Here is a 19281-nt window from a genome sequence, read left to right as displayed (position 1 = left end):
AAATAAATATTTATAGATACAATAAAAACTTCGTTCAATAAAATTAATATTTATAGTACAACATATACAAATGATTGCAAAATTTTACTATAATGTATAACTTTTTTATTTATTTTTATTTTTATTTTCTTAAATATCATATGTAACGATAGCATTTTATCAATTTTATATAAATATATCCATTAGAGAGCGCGGGTGGCAGTGATATTAGCGCACCCCTTAGAGTTTCTGTATAAATTTTGCCTCTTCACAAATTATTACATTTTTCGATATAATTATTAAATATATACAATGATTTTATATTCGTAATTTATTTGTGAAATATTCTTTTCATTGTTGGTGATATACGGATATAAATAAAAAAAAAGGATTTGCTCTTATTAACGTGTAAGTATATATAATATAACGTACAATCTAACGTACAATATAATTTTGTATTGTTGTACGTTAAGAAATTTGATTTTTTTTCTTATTCTTTTTGTTTTCTTTTTCATTTATTTATTCACTCGTTTACTTTCTTTGTTTTTTGTTTTTTTTTTCTTTTTTTTTTTTTTTTTTAATAGATTCAATGGAGACTGGGAGTTCAGTTATATTAGATACTTGTGGAGATGATTCGGTTTTGCTTCAGACAGTAAAAAATATAGTTAATCAAAATCAACATAATGAATTGGAGCCTGAGGAGGAAGGATTTTTTTTAGTAACAGATGTTGAAAATGAACATCACAGAAATATAGATGTTACAAATGAAGATACAGTGTGTAATTTAAATGAATCTTTAGAAAAAGTATCGTGGTCAGGATTATGTAGAATTTGTGCTAACGTAAATGATCATTTAATTCCAATATTTGAAGGAGAAGGCATGGAACATGCACTGTGTAACAAAATACATAAATATTTACCTATACATGTAGGTATCTCTCTCCCTCTCTCTCTCTCTCTATATATATATATATATATATATATATATATATATGTTATAAATTATCTGCTAATATCTATATTAACTATATTATATTATAGATTTCTGAGAATGACACATTACCTTTGCAATTATGTTACCATTGTGCAGCTACATTATTAGCATGGCATGAATTAGCTGAAGGATGCTTAAACGCAGAACGTCGATTACTTGAGATACAAACCTCGTCTCAAAACAAACAGGTAAAATTTTTTGAAAGTATATCGTATGAAAATTTCTATTCAAACAAATTATTTTAATTATCTTGTTTGTAAAAAAAAAAAAAAAAAGAAGTAGAAGAATAGTTAATATAAATATACATTAAGTATAAATTATTAAAAAGATATTTACTAATTTTATTTAGTACTTTCAACCACAGTCAACAGATGAATCAGAAACTCTACCAGAAACTAATATATCTCATGTTACAGAAAAAGTTTTTGTAAGTATAATTTGAAAACTTTAATCTATTTTTGTTAGCTTGAATATTGTATTAAGTCATATATGTAATATTATAGCCCGGTCAAGAAAGTGAAGTTAAAAGTGAGGCATATGAAAAGGAAGCTGCTAATGATTCAAGCAGGTAATAATTCTTCATTACAATTAAAAAAATTCCTTTCTGTAATACACATATATTTTTTTCTTTTACAAATCTACTTTAGAAATTATTTAGTTTTTTATATTTCTTACAAGATAATAATTATATATTATAAATATTGAAATAGTTATTATATAAATAATATAGTAGAATTAATTGAACGTGCAGGTAAAATGCCTTAAACACTAACATAGTTATAGTATCGACTAAAATTACATTAATACGATATAATAACATCGATGCTTCCTACATAAACATTTATCAGTGTTATTACCCACATCAAAATATTAAAATAGAAAAAGGATGTGAAAATGTTTTATGAAAAAATAAACATTTTGGATATGACAGAAGCTTGACTTTACTCATATTGAAAAAACTCTTCATGTGCCATGATAACGGGGTTAAAAAATGCCCACCTTCTGCATTCTTCAAATATACCTACAAATCTGGAGTCAAGCCTCGACTATTTTCCAGGTCCAGTAGCAACCGGACACCATTTAAAATGTTCCTTGAAATGCACAATATATTTTGGAAGCCGTATAAAAAAAGATGCCAGCTACAGCAAAAGAAATCTAATATGGGTGGAGATTGTGGTTCTATTTGGATTGCTGTAATGGATACAACACTAGAACATTCTTCGATAGCTGATCTACAGCAAAATAATGATACGGAAGTTAAAGGAGAAATGTGCGAAGAATACAAACAAAATAATGCCAAAATACTAGATCGAGAACAAAATACATGTATGGTAGCATTTCTTCCAAATGTAAATAATGAATCGCAGAAAACAAAGATGTGTAAAACTTCCTTAAGTGATACTAAAGACTCTAATGAGCACATAAAGAAACAAAAAAATTTTTCTGATACACAAGAATCATATCAATGTATTGAATGTGGAAAATTTTTTAAATTAAAAGATTCGTATTTAAGGCACATGAGGATACATAAAGATGAAAGACCATTTACTTGCCATGTATGTGGAAAACAATTTCGTGATTCTGGTGGACTTTCGAGACACTTAAAAGATGTACACGCAAAGCTTAAAAATTTTATGTGCGATATTTGTGGCAAATCATTCGCATCAAAAGCTACAAGAGATGATCATCGTCGTACGCACACAGGAGAAAGACCTTACATTTGTGACTCCTGTGGTAAAACATTTAAGTCAAAAGCTTCACTTTATATTCATAGCAAATTACATACAAATGAGTTTCCACATCCATGCACTTACTGCAATAAAAAATTTCGTAGACGTCAAGAAATGTTAGCTCATGTAACCACACACACAGGAGAAAAGAATTATGGATGTGATATATGCTCAAAACGATTTAGAGTGAAATCCGAACTAGTTAGGCACAAGCTTGTTCACTCTGAAACTAAGCCATTTGTTTGTGTTAAATGTGGGTTGGCTTTCCGTCAAAAGCGTTATTTAAATAATCACATTAAAAGCAGACATGTCGACTTACTACAAATGGGCTGACTTATGCACTCCAATTTACCTCTACACAGATAATTTTTTGACATTCTAGTGTCAAGGAATCATTCAAATCTGCTACGTTTATTATGTTTCCAGGTATGGTTCAACAATGAAGGAAACCTTTGCGGCATACTGTGCAACTCATACTGCTGCTTTAGCGACATGCAAAAATGGATTTTCTAAATACATTCTTTGAAATCAAGGAAGAAAATTATAACTTTATTACAACTGAAGATGATGATAAAATAAAGGTAGAGAGTGTGTCGTATGAAAATGAAAAAATAAACTTATCGCACAATAATATATGTAACAAACTATATAATTTGCCTCCTAATTTACATAATTCAGATATAACAAGAACAAAAACATCCTCACTTCAAAGTGGTACAGAAAGTAATATTGTATCAATGTAAACTTTTACTCTATCCGCAAAGAAGTAATATACCTGTAAAAATCGTGTGTAAACGTGTCTTTTGAGAGAAAATATAATTTTCGCTTAGAAATCATACAAATAAATGACTTATATATAAACAATCAAATAAGAAAATAAGAAGATATCAATGGAAAAAAACTCTACCGAATTATATATAATGTAATCGATAAAAAAAACTTATAGAGAAATTCATAAAATGAAATCTAATATAAGTGAAGCTAAAGAAAGAAAATGTTGCAACAAATATGGCAAATAAAAAAAAAAAAAAAGAAGGTCTAATTCTTATCCTTGTACGTATTGCAAATATACAACAGAAAGAAAGAAACTATTTTGAATTACATGTCATAGAATAATATAACAAATTTTTGAAATAGAAGAAAAAGTTTACTATCTGTTAAAAAAAAAAAACTTTATTCTCCATATAAGTTTTTATGGCACGTATGAATACATACTGGTGAATTTCCATCTAGATAACACATCTGCGAAAAACAGTCTCGCGTAAACCAAGATATCTCTATGAGAGGCTTATTTAGACATAACAAATTTCTCATGTGACATATGCGAACGCAAATATTCAACAGAACTTAATGTCAATAATGATAAACATACTTGCACTAGTAATAAACATATACGTATGTATGCAATCTTAGTGGAAAAACATTCAAACAAGAGTCATCATTATTCGCTTATAAGCTCATTTGAAATATTCTATTGAATATTTTCTCATTTACATCTTCTTATTGTAACAGGAATTATAAAACTGAATCATAATTAATGGTATATATTAGTAAATATACAGGTGAAAAGTCGCATATGCATGCGATATAGTATAAAGTAATTTATTTTGATGACAAATCATGGCAATGCTGAGATCATAATCCTATCTTCCACCAAAAACGAAATTATTTATTTATTAGTTAATCATAGAAAACTTAGTTATAAAAATTCTATGGAATTTATAAATCCATAATTAATTCATCCTTCTGTGTATGTATAAAATAGTGTTGTAAGATGTTCAAAATAAATTAACAAGAAAATTATTTTTCTATAAAGTTAAAATAAGAAGCCATGCAAAATAAAATAAAAATTATATCAGCAATCAGAATTGAAAATATTATTCGTTCTTTGTCAATTATTTATAACATTTAATGAATTTCATAAGTATGACAAAGGATATTTTAAAAATAGTAATTACATGAATTTACATGAAATTACTTGTCTATGGAATCACATATCAGCATTTTTATAATAGTGATCAATTTTTAAATGTGGAATAAATTGTTGATGTACATCTAATTAATACAGGTATGTTCAATATTAAATAATGTAAAACAAAAAATATAATTTATTAAATAAAAGGCATTCTGCACGTTCACTTGTTACATTATCTTATTAATGTTTGAATTATTTCACGTAATTAATTCATTAATTCTTGATAAATATATATAAAATAATGTATTATTTTTACGTCAGTAAAAAATACATTTCTTTTTTTAGATGGCAACCAGATGATAACAGTATTATTCAGATTTCCACAATCCAATTAGAAGACTCAAAAATAGAAAGATTACAATATCTTCAATGTGTTCAGTGCGAAATAGTATTCACAGATATTAAATGTCTTATAAATCATATGAATGCACAACACAGTGCTGGAATGCATTATTGTTCTCATTGCAAATTAGCATATAATGGATCAAACAAAGCTTTTGAAGAACACTTAACTACTCACTATAATACCACATATGTTGTTTCCAAACATACGCGAGTAGAAAATCAAATTGCATTGATGGAAGAATCCAATAACGGTGAAGTACAAAAAGAGGAAGAGGTGAATACAGAAGTGTCTTGCAATGAGCAATTATTGTTTACTTGTCACTTATGTAATAGAAGTTATAAGAAGAAAAGTGAATTAAAAAAACATGTAGTTTTACACGATGAATTAATCCAAGCACAAAATCGTGATGAAGCAGAGTTAATACATAAAGCAAAGCAAATTATTAACAATCGTATTTCATATAAATGTGAATTATGTAAAAAAGTTATATTCACAAAACGTGGCTTTTTGCGTCATATGAGGGTACATTCTGGGAAACGTCCATGTAAATGTGAATTGTGTGGAAAATGTTATCGTATTGAACAAGACTTAGCACGTCATATCAGAGATGTTCATGAAGGTTTAAAAAAATATCCATGTGACATTTGTGGCAGAGCATTTGCCAATAAAGGTGCAAAAGATGATCACAGAAGAATACATACAGGAGAACGGCCATATGCTTGTAAACACTGTCCCAAAACATTTCGTACTTTAAATTCTATATACATTCACAATCGTGTACATACTAATTATAAGCCTCATAAATGTTCATATTGCGGTAAATACTTTAGAAGTAGACAACGATTAAATAATCATGAAACAACTCATACAGGTGTAAAAGCGTTTTCATGCGAAATTTGTGGTAAGTCTTTTCCAGTTAAAGGAGAGGTCATGCGACATCATGCAACTCATAATCAAGAAAAACCATTTAATTGTAAAGGTTGTGGTATGAAATTCGGGCAAAAAAGATACTTACGAAATCATATTAAGCAACATCATAAAGAAGAATCTTGTACATTATTAGCAGAATTAACAGAGAAACATAATTAATAAATATTCTTTGTAAACTAGATTTCGATTTTTTTTGTATGATTCATACGAAAAATAATGTATATAATTATATGTGTGTATCTTACATTTTATTAAAAATATTTTTATTATACAATATAAATTTATAGAAGAAATCATAATTAAATATTTACATATATTATACGTCGGAATTATAATCATATTTTTATAACTTGTTCGTTATTTTATAAATTAATCAATATCTTTCCTTTTCAATGGGAAATGTTCAATTCTTGAAATTTTTCTCTTACCTGAAAAACATTTAATAAGTTCGAGCTATTTGTAAAAATTTTCTTAATATACATTATACAGTATAGTATTAAATTCTTAATACATATTATGATAACAGTACCTCAGATAAATTTAGATGCTCATGCATAGGTAATTCAATATCAGTTACATTTCTGGAATTATTTTTTGTTCTTAGTTTTTCTATGTTTTGTACAAATAAAAATTCATCCTGTAAAAATTAATAATATATATAAAATGATATACATATAGCAATACATAACATTCATAGTCTTAGATAAATTTCATTTGAAAATATAATTCATTAGTATAATTCTATTATAATTACTTTACAAAATTGTAACCGTTCTTGTTGTCTGAGTCTTTTTCTCCTTGCTTTTGACACATTTTTTACAGTTCGTAAAACTAATCTATTTCTTGAATTCTGCTTTAGGTCATAATTTTCAAAATTCTCCTATAAATAAATCAGTTACCTCATGTAATAAATTATATGTATATATATATATATAGAAAACAAAAAAATTTCAATTGTAAATATAAAATCTAGTTACATTGTTCCAGTCTTCGATACAATTACATATTGGAACTTCTTCTACACATGACGTAGTTACACTGGGAATAGTTGTAGATGCTTGTGAAGAAGGAATATCATGTTCCATTTTTTATTTTCTGACTTTTAGGTAAAAATAGGAAGCTAAAACATATAATACATATAAATTTGTCGTATATAAATCATATATAAATTAACTATTTCATGTTGGAATTGATATAAAGATATTGATAATTTTTAACTTTAATCTAAGTAATGAACAGAGATAAGAAATTGATAAAATTTATATATTCGAGAAATGTAAATAAAAATATATGATTTTTACCTAATTTTTCTTATGACAAAACACTTCACAAATCCTAAAATTTTAACAGAACGATTATTTTATAGAATAAACAAATGTTAATAACAATAATAAATAAATTAAGCAAGTAAATATAAGAGTTAAGAAAATGAAACAAATATACATTCTCGAACTATGTAAATAAAATATTAATTTTCATGGAACACTTATTGACTTTTCCTGAGATATAATTTGGAAAACGTGCTTATAAGATATTCCACCTTTTTTTTTTCTTTTTTTTTCTTTAACTACTTACATCAGAAAGCTAAAGCTATTGTCACTTTTCGACATAGTCATCTTATATATCAACAAATTTTTCACAACGTCGACGCCATGACTGTATGGCCGATGTTGTGAACGATTCTTTAGGGGGTTTGTTTTGCTCATTGGAAAATCACTGATGGAAGAACGGCGATTAAAAAATAAAAAATGATGTAGAATGTCTTTCAATATTGGAAAAAGTTTCAAACCACTAAGATCATATAAGCAGAGAACACAAAAAATTCATTCGATCGTTAAAGGACACTGAGATGTCGTGGAAAACGTGTACATCTACAGAGTGATTATTTTCTTTAAGCTATCTGGTGTAAATAATTTTACTGGAAAAAAAAAAAAAAAAGAAAATTAAGAGATCCTAAAACGTAAATGCACATATAACGTAATTACGATACATTATTTCTATTTAAAATTCAAGTTATACACTCAAATTCAAGAAACAAATCAACACAACAGCAACAACAACAACAACAATAAATAGATATCTTCGTAAATATTAACTCGTATATAAAATAATCCATGATTTAGTTAACGCTATCTAATTATTTTTTTATATTTGTAGAAAAACGAATATAAAATAAATACATACCAATTGTGAGATTTTTTTCTTTAATTTACGATATAATAAACATGGAGGAAGAGATGGTACTTGACGAAATTGAAAAAAAAAAAAAGAATAAAATGATCGAGCAAGAGAGCAAGATCAGCAAGTAAATGTAACTTTTTCGCAAATACACCGAGTTCGTACGGTGATGGATCTTAAATACCTGTTTTCAAAATGGAAGGGGAAATCCCTTTCGGGGATATACCGCCCTCAACAATTGTTACCTTCTCATAGGTAGGACAGAGGAACGACGACTTAAGCGACAATGGTTTAACGGTTTTCTGACTAATTAAATATTTTATGATCTGCTAAAAGAAGTCCGAGATTACAGATCGTAAATAAATAAATTTGACCAAACGTAAATTTTGCAGATTAAATTAACAGTAATAATTTTTTTTTTTTTTTTTTTTTTTTTTTTTAATATAGCAACGTTAAATCGTATTAACTTTTATGTCGTGAAAAAAATACTAGTACTATGTCAATACGAGTTATGAAAAAGAAAGATATGTTTAAGTTAAAAATGAAATAATATATATTTATGATGATTTAAGGAAACTCGTCGGTCATTAGAAGGGTATTCTTAATTCTTAAAATTTCTTACACGTGTACAAATTAAAAAATAGTATTTTCTCTAAATTTTTTTCTAAACATTTATTACATTTTCTCATGAATGGTTGTAACGAAGAATAGGACAATATACGAATGAAGTCAAACGATCGAAGTGAAAATTGATAGTTATTTTTACTTCTAAACATACTATCGTTTTATAAAAACGAAATTTTTACAAATTTTGCTATCCACGTTTCGAAAATGATTGTTCTAATAAGTAAAATCCTTTTTTTTTTCTTTTGTAAAAATTTCTACACGTCTTCAGTTTTTATTTTTAGAAAATTGCATACTTTTCGGTTATCTAATATTATTCAAAATTAATTGTATGAAGATAGTCATTATGAAAATTAAAGAAGATTGGCAATAATTATTATCGAGCATCTATATAATAAAATTAACGATTTAATATTTCTTTACATATGTATTTCAATGATTGAAAATTAAAATTTACGGTATACATATCTATACATATTGATATATTACATAATACATATCGATATATATATATACCCATACATACACATATTTTATTGATTAAGATTAACACATAAATAAAAAAAAAAAGGAAAAAAAAAAAAGAGAGGAAATATACACGTGGTTTATATTTCTTTTTAGTAAATAAACGTGATGTAAATGAAAATGCGACAAGCGTGTTTTGGGACTGGGTAAAATTTAGAGGAGGAAGGAAAAGAGAGAAGACATCGTCGGATAAAAAAAAATTGTCGTTTATTTTGAGATCATCGTTGGTGATTGTGGGAGTAACTTGTCTCTATAGTTGAAACAACCTTGCGTTGGTACACGTAATATACATGGAAAACTATTTATAAATTTATAACAGTGTGAGCGGAGTCTTATTATTTACCCAAAATAAAATTGGTCGCGCGGCGGGAACAGGTCGGGCTCGAACGAAACGCGATGATGGCTTCTTAGGCTTATAAATATCGTTGTTAGGAACAATAACGAGTCTTATAGGAGATCTTTGAGAATTTGTGATTTTTATTTTTTGCGAAAGAAGTGTGGAATGGGGAGAGGGGGAAAGAATATTAAGAAAAAAGAAGAGAAGGAGAAAGGAATGAAAATAGAAAGGAAGGATGAATATTATTTCGATGAAAATAAATAAAAACGAAATTAATTCGGTAAGGATGAAAATATTAGATTTTGATGAGAGAAGAGGAAGAGAGTAGGTGACGAAGATGGAGAACGAAGATGAAGATGAAGAGGAAGAGGAGGAAGAGGGAGAGGAGGAAAAGGAGGAGGAGGAGGAGGAGGAGGAGGAGAAGGTGGTAAAGGTGGAGGACGAAGAGGAGGAGAAAGAGGTGGTGAAGAAGGTGGTGGAGGGGCGACAAGGTGGCCAGAAAGAAATGGGAGGTCGACGAATATATCGATTTTCTTCTAGTTCCACGGGCAACGGACATGCGTCGGCATTCGGAACGTCGGCTGGAAGTCGACGGTAAGAACGGTACGACACGAAAGGCCATATACTCGCGAGAGAGTCAACATCGTCATTTCAGTTCCTTCTGGATTTCGTTCGAAACAAGATACGCAATGTGCTGTTTACGCGCCACGCCTTAAACTTTCGATATCTCGATTACGATACAATATCCTTCACGATCCTTCCTCGATCATCCTCGATATCTCGAACGTCCTCGAAAAGGATAATTATTCTAATTCGTCGATTCAAGTGCACGCGTGCGCGCGCGCGCGCGAGAGGACGAAGCGATGATTCAATTAAAATTCATTAAGGGGATTATACATTCCTGTTTTATGTATTGAACGCGTTCTTATATATTCGTACGTTGTTGTTTATTCCTTTTCTTTTTTCCTTTCGTTTTTTTTTTTCTCTTGTTTTTCGTTCTTCGTCTTCTTGATCATAATTAATAAGGATACATTTTTTTTAGCTTCTTTTTTTTTTTTTATTTTTGGTACATCTCCATTTTTCATCGAAAAATAATACGTTCTTTGTATCGCACGGTGGTCATTTAAAAATAAGACAAATAAAATGTATGTATATCATAGATGTAATCTCATTGATAAGGACATTTCTGTTCGCAGTATCGTCGCTTTAAAGTTATCGACTTCGAGTGAGAAGAACAGAAGCAACAGATTCCTACGATTCATACGGAAATCGCAGAAGAGAGACCATGCCGGTTTTAGCAAAATTCTATGCGTAACTATTATATTCGCGTGAGGAGATTCCCAAATTCGATCATTCTTATTTCTTTCTTTTTCCTTTTTCTTTCACTCTCCTTGCTTCTTGTTGTTTCTTTTTTATTTTCTTCAACGAAATCGAAGGAACGAAAAAAAAATGCAGCGTGTCCTCAGTTTTCAAATGGCTCGTGGATTCAGCGAGTCGAGCGAATTCGTAACGAAACGCATGTGTTTTTCGTTCCTTTTCTCAGTCGGATTTCTTTGCCTTCTTTGCGGCTTCCTGCTTGGTCGTTTTGCATCTGAAAGGTCGATAGAATTTCGGGCTGAAAGGAAACGACTCGAATTTGCCGGCAATGGTTTAGAACACACGGAACATCTTCGTCAATTTTTACTTGAAAAATTAGCAGAAACAACGACCTATGAAACGTACAGTTTTTATTTTTATATATACATACATATCTTATGAAAAAATTGATATTGGTATTCAAAACATTAATCAAATTAATTTTTATCAAACAGAAGTCGGACAACTTCTATCGTTAAAGAGGTAGAAACATTCAAAATCGGCGAAGCACTATCCGATTTACCGATTTTTCATCGAGTTATTACAAATGGTTCTTTCGTTGTTGCTACGTCTCCAGGATCTCGAGAACCTGGTGAGTTTATCGTTTATGTGTTTGTGCATGTGTACAGATATATACGTGAGTATCTATATATCGACAATTTTCTTATACTATATTATACAATGAATATTTGAAATATTTAGACAGGTTTGTGGTCTTATCTGCAAGTGGAAATGGAATTGGTATCGCGTTAGAATTAGTGAAAGTATTAAATCAAATTCGGACGGAATATAATTGGAAATCACGTCGTACGCTCATTTTTTGTTTATTCTTGGGTTCTTTAGATATTTGCCCGACTATGATGTCTAATTTTATACGGCATAAAATCGTTGCCTATATCGCTTTGTACGACGACAATTTACAAGGTTGGTCGATATTTTTATTCAATATTTCAATTATGATATAATAACAGATTAATCAAAGAGACTAAAAATTCTTGTTTATAAATGTTTCCAATTAAAAAACTGTTTCTTTACAGGCAATGGTAATTTTATTTCTGCTGGATCAGACGTGATACAGTCTATAATTTTCCAAGAAGTTACCATCATTAGAAATTTAAATTCTCCTCAAAATCATAATGTATTTGATCTAAATAATGAGGCATATCGCGACGTTTTATTTCCACGTCTTGCGTTGGATATTCCACATGTTGTGTTTTCCTTTATGGTAGGTAATTTAAAAAAAAAATATATATATATATATATAAGCATACATACACATGTGTATGTATATTGTTTAATTTATTTCAAATATAAATTTACAAAAGTGTATATTTCATTGTTCTTATTTTTTTATTTAGAAAAAAAATAATTCTGTAAACAATGAAAGTGAAAACAATGAAAGTTTCAAATTACGTCGAATTCCTTTAACACAATTAGTCGGTGACACTATTTGGAGATTATCTGAGAGTTTAGTCTTTCATTGGAATACAAAATACTTTAATGACACTATCATTGATGTATTGGAAACCATAAACATATCAAAGTTTCTGGATATCAAAGGTATTTCATAATTATTTTATTAGGTGTATCAAAACTATTATTGAAAATATTCTATTTTAGATGATATTAAAAAAACGGTAGAACAATTAATGTCTAGTGTACAAATTCTTAACCAAAGGATTGATGCAACTGATGGTAGCAAGTAAATATGTTTTAAATTTTGTGCTATAGTTATGCAATATTAATGTTATCATTATCCATTATACTTTTGTTTTCTAGGTCATTGGATACAAGAATATTGAATGACATATTAATGGACTTGGACAGATCACTTTTATGTCCAGATAAATATTTTCGTTCTAAGACTGACTTAGCTTCATTTCATATTTTGTCGGAACAATCTTCTGATATGTTGAGTTATTTAATCGAATTACAAAAATGTTACAATACTGCTGTTCAATTGTTACAAGAATGACGATAAAAAAAAAAAAGAAAAACAATAGAACAAAGTTAAACATTGATATCAAAAAGATATATGCACATTTTAATTGACTGTGGTAATATCAAAATATTATCACTAAATACACTGCTATTATAAAATTATGTACTGTAAACTTTTTATTATAAAAATAATTTAAATTTAAACATTTTTACAAGTTTCTATTTCTCGTTAATAATATTCCAATCGAAAATATTTATTAAAAAAATTTACAAAAAAAAAAAGTAAAAAATATATTTATTTGCGATTAATAAAAATATAAATATACCTTATCTCTTTAATCAATGTACACTTGAAGCTCCATATCTAATTTCTCTTTCAAATTGGGAAGCATCAAGAGTTCCTTCTATAGCTTCACAATTTGGATTGAAAACAGAATAAGCACTGAGCTCACCTTTTTTTTTAGGTCTCGACCTCGTATTTAAACAAATTAATACTAATGTAGATATTACAAAGTATACAGCTCCAAATTCTATCTCTATTGCAATTATATATAACGTAACCCATAAAGAAAAATATAGCAAATATATTATTTTAGTCATAAGGCTGCATTGCACATTATTAGTATCATCCTCCAAACTTTCTAAATCTTCTGCATTCTCTAAATTCTCTATTCTTTCTTTCGATATATTTCTTTGGTCTGATGTTTCAACAGTCTAAAAATCCAAATTAAATATTATTAAGAACATTAGATTAATCAATGTAAAAACAACTTTTTTTAGATAAACGTTCTTCCGGAATACCTGACATAATTTTTCTGTCTCTTCGTTTGATACTTCGTTTGACAGTCTTTCCAAAGTTACATCAGAATTTCCATTCCATGGTAGAACGCCCTTTATTGAACTTTTAAGTGATTCTATCATTTCTTCTTTATGTTTTTTACGTCTATATGCTTCGAGTCTTGCCTTCATCATTTTCTTTTAACTTCTTCAAATTACACGTCAAAGTCATTTTGCGTATCCACCATATTGATGGATATAAAAGGCGAGTTCGTATTTATCATATAGTTCTGAATCGTTAATGAAAACAATTTGTCTCCGTTTTATTAAATGCAATTATAATAAATTTTATTGTTTTAATAATACTTTTCTTAATAAAAAAAAGTAGTTTTTTAATCTTATATATTATATCAAATATAATTTAAAAGTGACGCATTTATTGAGTATTTGATACGTACGTTTATTGGTTGCAAGAGTCGAACCAATGAAAATACTCCTTAAAGTTAAGTATTTGCCTATACGAAGATATCTAAAATGTTCATGAAAAGGTGGAGTTTATTTCACGTAACCTATTTATTCGTCGCAATCTAATAATGTTTATAAATACTTCAATCTGACATATGTTGCGTGATAACTGAACGGCCATTAATAATTGAATTATGTAGAGGTTATTTAATTATTAAGGACATACCACGATGCTACTGAATGTAACATTTTTACAATAATATGCAACGATCGTTCATTTAAATAAAAAATAATAATTTGAGGAAAATGACAACTGGCCAAAGCGGGCACGATCATTCTCTCGCAATTCGACAGGAAATTCAACGCTTTGAAAGTGTTCACCCATCGATATATGCTATTTATGATCTAATAGATCTTATATCAGATACGCATATTGCTAAACAAATACGTGAACATGTCGTTGCTATAGAAGGTACACAATTAAAATTTTTAAAATGTTATGTATGTTTTGTAGATCATATTTATTATATATTCCTTTAATTTTGGCTTTAGATTCATTTGTGAATAGTCATGAATGGACGTTGGCTAGAGATGTTCCAGAGTTACATCTAGGAATTATCGGTTCATCTGATTCAGGGAAATCAGCATTAGTTCATAGATATTTAACTGGTTCGTTTATGCATGAAGAATCTCCAGAAGGAGGGCGTTTTAAAAAAGAAGTATTTATCAACGATCAAAGTTATTTGCTTTTAATAAGGGATGAAGGAGGAGTACCAGAAACACAGGTATTTTTAAAATAATCAATATTACTGCAAATTGATAACTTAAGATATATATATATATATATATATATATATATATATATATATGTATTTTATTCCTTTCTCGTTTTAGTTTTCTGCTTGGATAGATGCATTATTACTAGTATTTAGTTTGGAAAGCGAAGAAAGTTTTTCAATACTATGTCACTTCTATAACAGAATGTGTTCTTTTCGAAATATGTCTGAAATACCAAAAATACTTGTAGGAGTACAAGGTTAGTATGTAAACCTTACTTTATATATTAAATCAAAGATTAATTTAGAAATTCAGCTTATCGTATTCAAAGATTCGTTCTTAATATCCTTTATATACTTAATTTAAAAGATATTTTTTTTTAGATTCAATTAATGATAGTAATCCACGTGTAATAAAAGATGTAAGGCCAAGAAAATTAGCATGTGATCTAACATGTCCGTACTATGAAACATGTGCTATTTATGGTTTGAATGTTGAAAGGGTTTTTCAAGATGGTAAATATATATGTTTTTTTTTTTTTTTAATATAACAATGTGGAAGTAATAATGATAAAAAATATATTCACTTAATAATTAATATTGCAGTCTGTCAAAAAATTATTCAAAGTATATCTATGAAAAACTTCAGATGCAATGGACAATACTCTATTGAAAACGAAATAAAATACCCTGTACCAATGACTCCAAAAAATGTACAATTGGTTACAAAAGAAATGGAGATGACAAATTTATTAAAAGTAGATGTAAGATAAATTAGGATTATATTTAATATTGCTAAAAATTTAATACACTTGTGTTAGAGTCAACTTACTGAAGATATTTTATATTCAGGGATCTGAAAAAGATGAAGATTCTAGATCTATTCATAATAGTAATACACAAACTGAATCAGGAATGAATGATGGTTTTCATAATACACAAAATCAACATGGAGAGTTACGATCTTCTATTTTAACTCCAACTACTATCAGGTTTGAGTGACAAATTTATATATATATATATATATATATATATATATATATATATATATTAATACTAAGTTATATCTATATATATAAATTAGAATATCTATATGATTTTCTATAAATATTTTATAATATTCTTCTTGTAGAAAATTTAGAAGAAAGTCTAATATATTTACCCCATCAAAAAAAGAAAAATATAACATGGGTGAAATGGGTGTTGGTAGAGAAATACCAGTTAAACAAGGTTATTTATTTAAAAGAAGTAGTAAATCTTTAAAGGAATGGAAAAAGAAATACGTTACATTATTGGAAGATGGACGTTTAACTTATCATTCAAGTTTACATGTAACTATGAACAAAAATAATATAATTATTCATTTACTTACTATTTCATGAATTTATAATGAAATCTATTTTAGGATTATATGAATGATAGTAATGGTAAAGAAATATTATTACAATATGTAACTGTAAAAGTGCCTGGAAAAACTCCAAAAGGTTCAAAATTATCAAATACTCAAGGTAAATATTACATCTTTAATATAAGGATATTATTTTAGAAAAGATATAATTTAGAGAAATAATAATTGTTATATGTATTGTAATTTTTAGAAGATAGTTTTGAATTTTCTATCATCTCATTAGAAAATAAAACTTGGCATTTTGAAGCTAATAATGCTGAAGATAGAGAGAGCTGGATTTCTGCTATAGAACAACAAATACTTTCTAGCTTACAAAATAGTGATGGTGAAAAGAAGAATGAGACAGATGCTTTTAAAATGCATTGTATAAAAAATAAAGTCTCTGGAAATGATGCATGTGTTGATTGTGGTGCGCCTAGTAAGTAATTACAAACAATGGGTAATTATAATTACTAATAACTTTTATACTGAATGTTATTTTAGATCCTGATTGGGCTAGTTTAAACTTAGGTGTGCTGATGTGCATTGAATGTTCTGGTATACATAGAAATTTAGGATCACATATTTCTAAAGTCAGATCATTAGATTTGGATGATTGGTCGTAAGTATAATGTACATTTGTACATAACTTTTACATATATATATATATATATATATATATATATATATATATATATATAGTTCTTTATTAGATATTATTAAATTTTTATATTCATATTTTTTATAACAACAAATTTAGGTATATGGTTTGATTATTAATTATGTAAAATAATAATGCATTAAATGTAGCGCAGGTCAATTAAGTGTAATGTTAGCTCTTGGCAATGACATAGCAAATAGTATCTGGGAATATTGTTTGAATGGAAAACAGAAACCAAACCCAGAGTCAACAAGAGAAGAAAAAGAACAATGGATACGATGGAAATATGAAGACAAATCCTTCTTACCACCAATTAATCCAAATATTTCTTTAGGAAAGTTACTTATTGATTCTGTTTGTCGGTGAGCTCCAATATTTTTTCTGAAATTATGATAAAGTAATATTATGAAAGTTATTTATCTTTTCTGTTTAAAATATAGGGGTGATATGAGGGCATTTACTTTATGTTTAGCTAGATGTAGTTACGAAGATATTAATATCTCTGTCAGCACCGAAGATTTACGAACCCCGCTTCATTTAGCTTGTGCAACAGGAAATTTAGCGATGGCTCAACTTTTAATTTGGGTTCGCATTATTTCTATTAATGTTATAAAAAATCTTAAGTACATGAAAGGTCTAGATAAATATATTTAGAATCTAATTGTCAATCTGATGATAATTATGTATCAAATATTACAGCATAAGGCAAATCCGCAAAACTTAGATCATGAAGGACGAACGTGCATGTCTTATGTACGAGCACTTGAACGAACACTTGACAATTCCTCAGATTCTATGGAAATGCAAAAACTTTTGGAGGTATTGGAACAAGCTAGTATTTCTGGTATAGAGGATGTAGAAACATCTCAGTATTAGAATTTTCATAATACTTTAATAAAATAAATCTTACGTACTTATTGTATAAAAATCTATACAATATTGATTTTTATACAATAAAAATCTATACTATATTGATTGATTTTTATACAATAAAAATCATTTTTATAATCCACAATATTGTTATTTGAATTCCAATTGAAATATAATAATTAGAAATATGGTATACTTAACTGTTACATTGTGGATTGCACTAATGATTTTTTATGTTATAATACGATTCTTAATTATATTGTATATGAAGCAGTGCATACCATAGATGACTTTTCCATATTTATTGTACACTTTTTTATCTATTGAATCATATATTTCTCATTAGAAATAAATTTGTACATTACAAGTAGTTTGTAACAAAAAATCGTAATTCAAAATATAGTTATAAAACGTTCGTGTCGATGAAAGTGGATATTGATAATAAAGCTAGGTATATATATATTGTCAATGACTGAGAGTACAAAGCACTCATAAATCTAGTTATATTTATATGTTTAAAGCGTCAAATGTAATTAAAAGACGCTTTTCCAACTTTTATTTTAATAATCCTATAGTAAATATGATTCTTGCACTAAATTTGTTTAACTTATTTTACAACCTTTTAATTAATGTGGTGTTATTCTAATATTACGTACTGTATGATACATACCAGTTTTATACGATTTACCCAAGTAAAGTTTATTTCTTACACGTTGACCTCAATGTTTTAAAAATAAAAATGATAAGGAACGAACAAACAACTTTCACTGTCGAAGGCTCGTGACATATTGATTTATCATCTTTTGGAGTAAGCCAGACAATCGACAATGTATATATATTTTGTTTACATTTCTCTTCCAAAGTCAAATTACAATCACAGTAATTATTTTCAAAGCGATTTATATATAATCTATATATTCTTATTGTGTGCATGTATGTGTGTGTATGTGTGTATGTGTGTATGTTCGATTAAGTTTTTATAGTGTTTATAGAATTCTTTTCAGAAAGAAATGAAACAAATTATTAATAGATTAATGTTTAAACGGTGGATTAATCTATTTCGTTATTAATTTTATCTAACTATAACGATTTGCTAAATTTGTATTTAACAAATCTTAATCAATTAATTAATATTATTTAAGTAATAACATTTTAATTGTTTATAATAATATCTTAATATTAAACCATAATTGATAACATATTATTAATAATATCAATCTCCATTTTTTAATAAATGAACAAATAATAATAATACTATATTCTTTAATTTAACAATTAATAATATCATTAATATTACAATCAAAGAAACTTAAATATTAAATGAGTGTATGTGTGTATTTATATGCATAATCAAGACGAAAACATGTAGATAAACGCATTTAAATTTTATTTTCATCAATTTTTTTTAATTTGAGATGCATTCCGTTCAA

The 19281-nt window shown here is 27.6% G+C and overlaps 5 protein-coding genes across 10 annotated transcripts; 3 read left to right on the top strand and 2 right to left on the bottom strand.

Moving 5' to 3' along the window:
* Positions 1-164: 164 nt before the first annotated feature.
* Positions 165-6133, top strand: LOC122632128 (zinc finger protein 480-like). 2 transcript variants are annotated; one of them, XM_043818637.1, is made up of 6 exons: positions 165-387; positions 564-907; positions 1021-1161; positions 1323-1400; positions 1477-1541; positions 2031-4235. In XM_043818637.1, exons 2-6 carry the CDS (start codon positions 569-571, stop codon positions 3034-3036), a joined length of 1629 nt encoding a protein of 542 aa, XP_043674572.1. In that variant the 5' UTR covers positions 165-387; positions 564-568; the 3' UTR covers positions 3037-4235. The 2 variants fall into 2 exon arrangements, with proteins under 2 accessions (XP_043674572.1, XP_043674571.1); XM_043818636.1 differs by lacking the exon at positions 2031-4235 and adding an exon at positions 4964-6133 and having other exon boundaries at positions 183-387.
* Positions 6134-6343: 210 nt separating this feature from the next.
* On the bottom strand, positions 6344-7979 carry LOC122632130. Its single transcript, XM_043818642.1, has 5 exons — positions 7530-7979; positions 6932-7074; positions 6709-6834; positions 6484-6591; positions 6344-6382 (listed from the first exon to the last, which is right to left on the bottom strand). Exons 2-5 carry the CDS (start codon positions 7037-7039, stop codon positions 6344-6346), a joined length of 381 nt encoding a protein of 126 aa, XP_043674577.1. The 5' UTR covers positions 7040-7074; positions 7530-7979.
* Positions 7980-10041: 2062 nt separating this feature from the next.
* On the top strand, positions 10042-13123 carry LOC122632129. 4 transcript variants are annotated; one of them, XM_043818640.1, is made up of 8 exons: positions 10042-10212; positions 10815-11336; positions 11430-11566; positions 11677-11898; positions 12012-12199; positions 12333-12534; positions 12595-12676; positions 12754-13123. In XM_043818640.1, the coding sequence occupies exons 2-8, from the start codon at positions 11068-11070 to the stop codon at positions 12947-12949; spliced, it is 1296 nt and encodes a 431-aa protein (XP_043674575.1). In that variant the 5' UTR covers positions 10042-10212; positions 10815-11067; the 3' UTR covers positions 12950-13123. The 4 variants fall into 4 exon arrangements, with proteins under 4 accessions (XP_043674575.1, XP_043674574.1, XP_043674576.1 ...); XM_043818639.1 differs by having other exon boundaries at positions 10042-10221; XM_043818641.1 differs by lacking the exon at positions 10042-10212 and adding an exon at positions 10228-10553 and having other exon boundaries at positions 11818-11898.
* Positions 13124-13190: 67 nt separating this feature from the next.
* On the bottom strand, positions 13191-14075 carry LOC122632127. Its single transcript, XM_043818634.1, has 2 exons — positions 13717-14075; positions 13191-13629 (listed from the first exon to the last, which is right to left on the bottom strand). The coding sequence occupies exons 1-2, from the start codon at positions 13885-13887 to the stop codon at positions 13255-13257; spliced, it is 546 nt and encodes a 181-aa protein (XP_043674569.1). The 5' UTR covers positions 13888-14075; the 3' UTR covers positions 13191-13254.
* A 133-nt stretch (positions 14076-14208) lies between these two features.
* Positions 14209-18448, top strand: LOC122632122 (centaurin-gamma-1A). Of its 2 annotated transcripts, none has more exons than XR_006327813.1 (13): positions 14209-14629; positions 14710-14942; positions 15052-15193; positions 15318-15449; positions 15540-15697; positions 15786-15925; positions 16066-16264; positions 16339-16441; positions 16532-16759; positions 16825-16942; positions 17131-17343; positions 17454-17566; positions 17681-17699. XR_006327813.1 is itself a non-coding variant. In XM_043818625.1 (13 exons), exons 1-13 carry the CDS (start codon positions 14464-14466, stop codon positions 17855-17857), a joined length of 2154 nt encoding a protein of 717 aa, XP_043674560.1. In that variant the 5' UTR covers positions 14212-14463; the 3' UTR covers positions 17858-18448. The 2 variants fall into 2 exon arrangements, 1 of the variants encoding a protein (XP_043674560.1); XM_043818625.1 differs by having other exon boundaries at positions 14212-14629; positions 17422-17566; positions 17681-18448.
* Positions 18449-19281: the final 833 nt, after the last annotated feature.

This window comes from Vespula pensylvanica, chromosome 9, assembly GCF_014466175.1.
Source record: "Vespula pensylvanica isolate Volc-1 chromosome 9, ASM1446617v1, whole genome shotgun sequence".
In the NCBI taxonomy this organism is placed as follows: Eukaryota; Metazoa; Arthropoda; class Insecta; order Hymenoptera; family Vespidae; genus Vespula; species Vespula pensylvanica.
The sequence above is the reverse complement of the archived record's forward strand: the minus strand, read 5'-3'. Positions and strand labels throughout refer to the sequence as shown.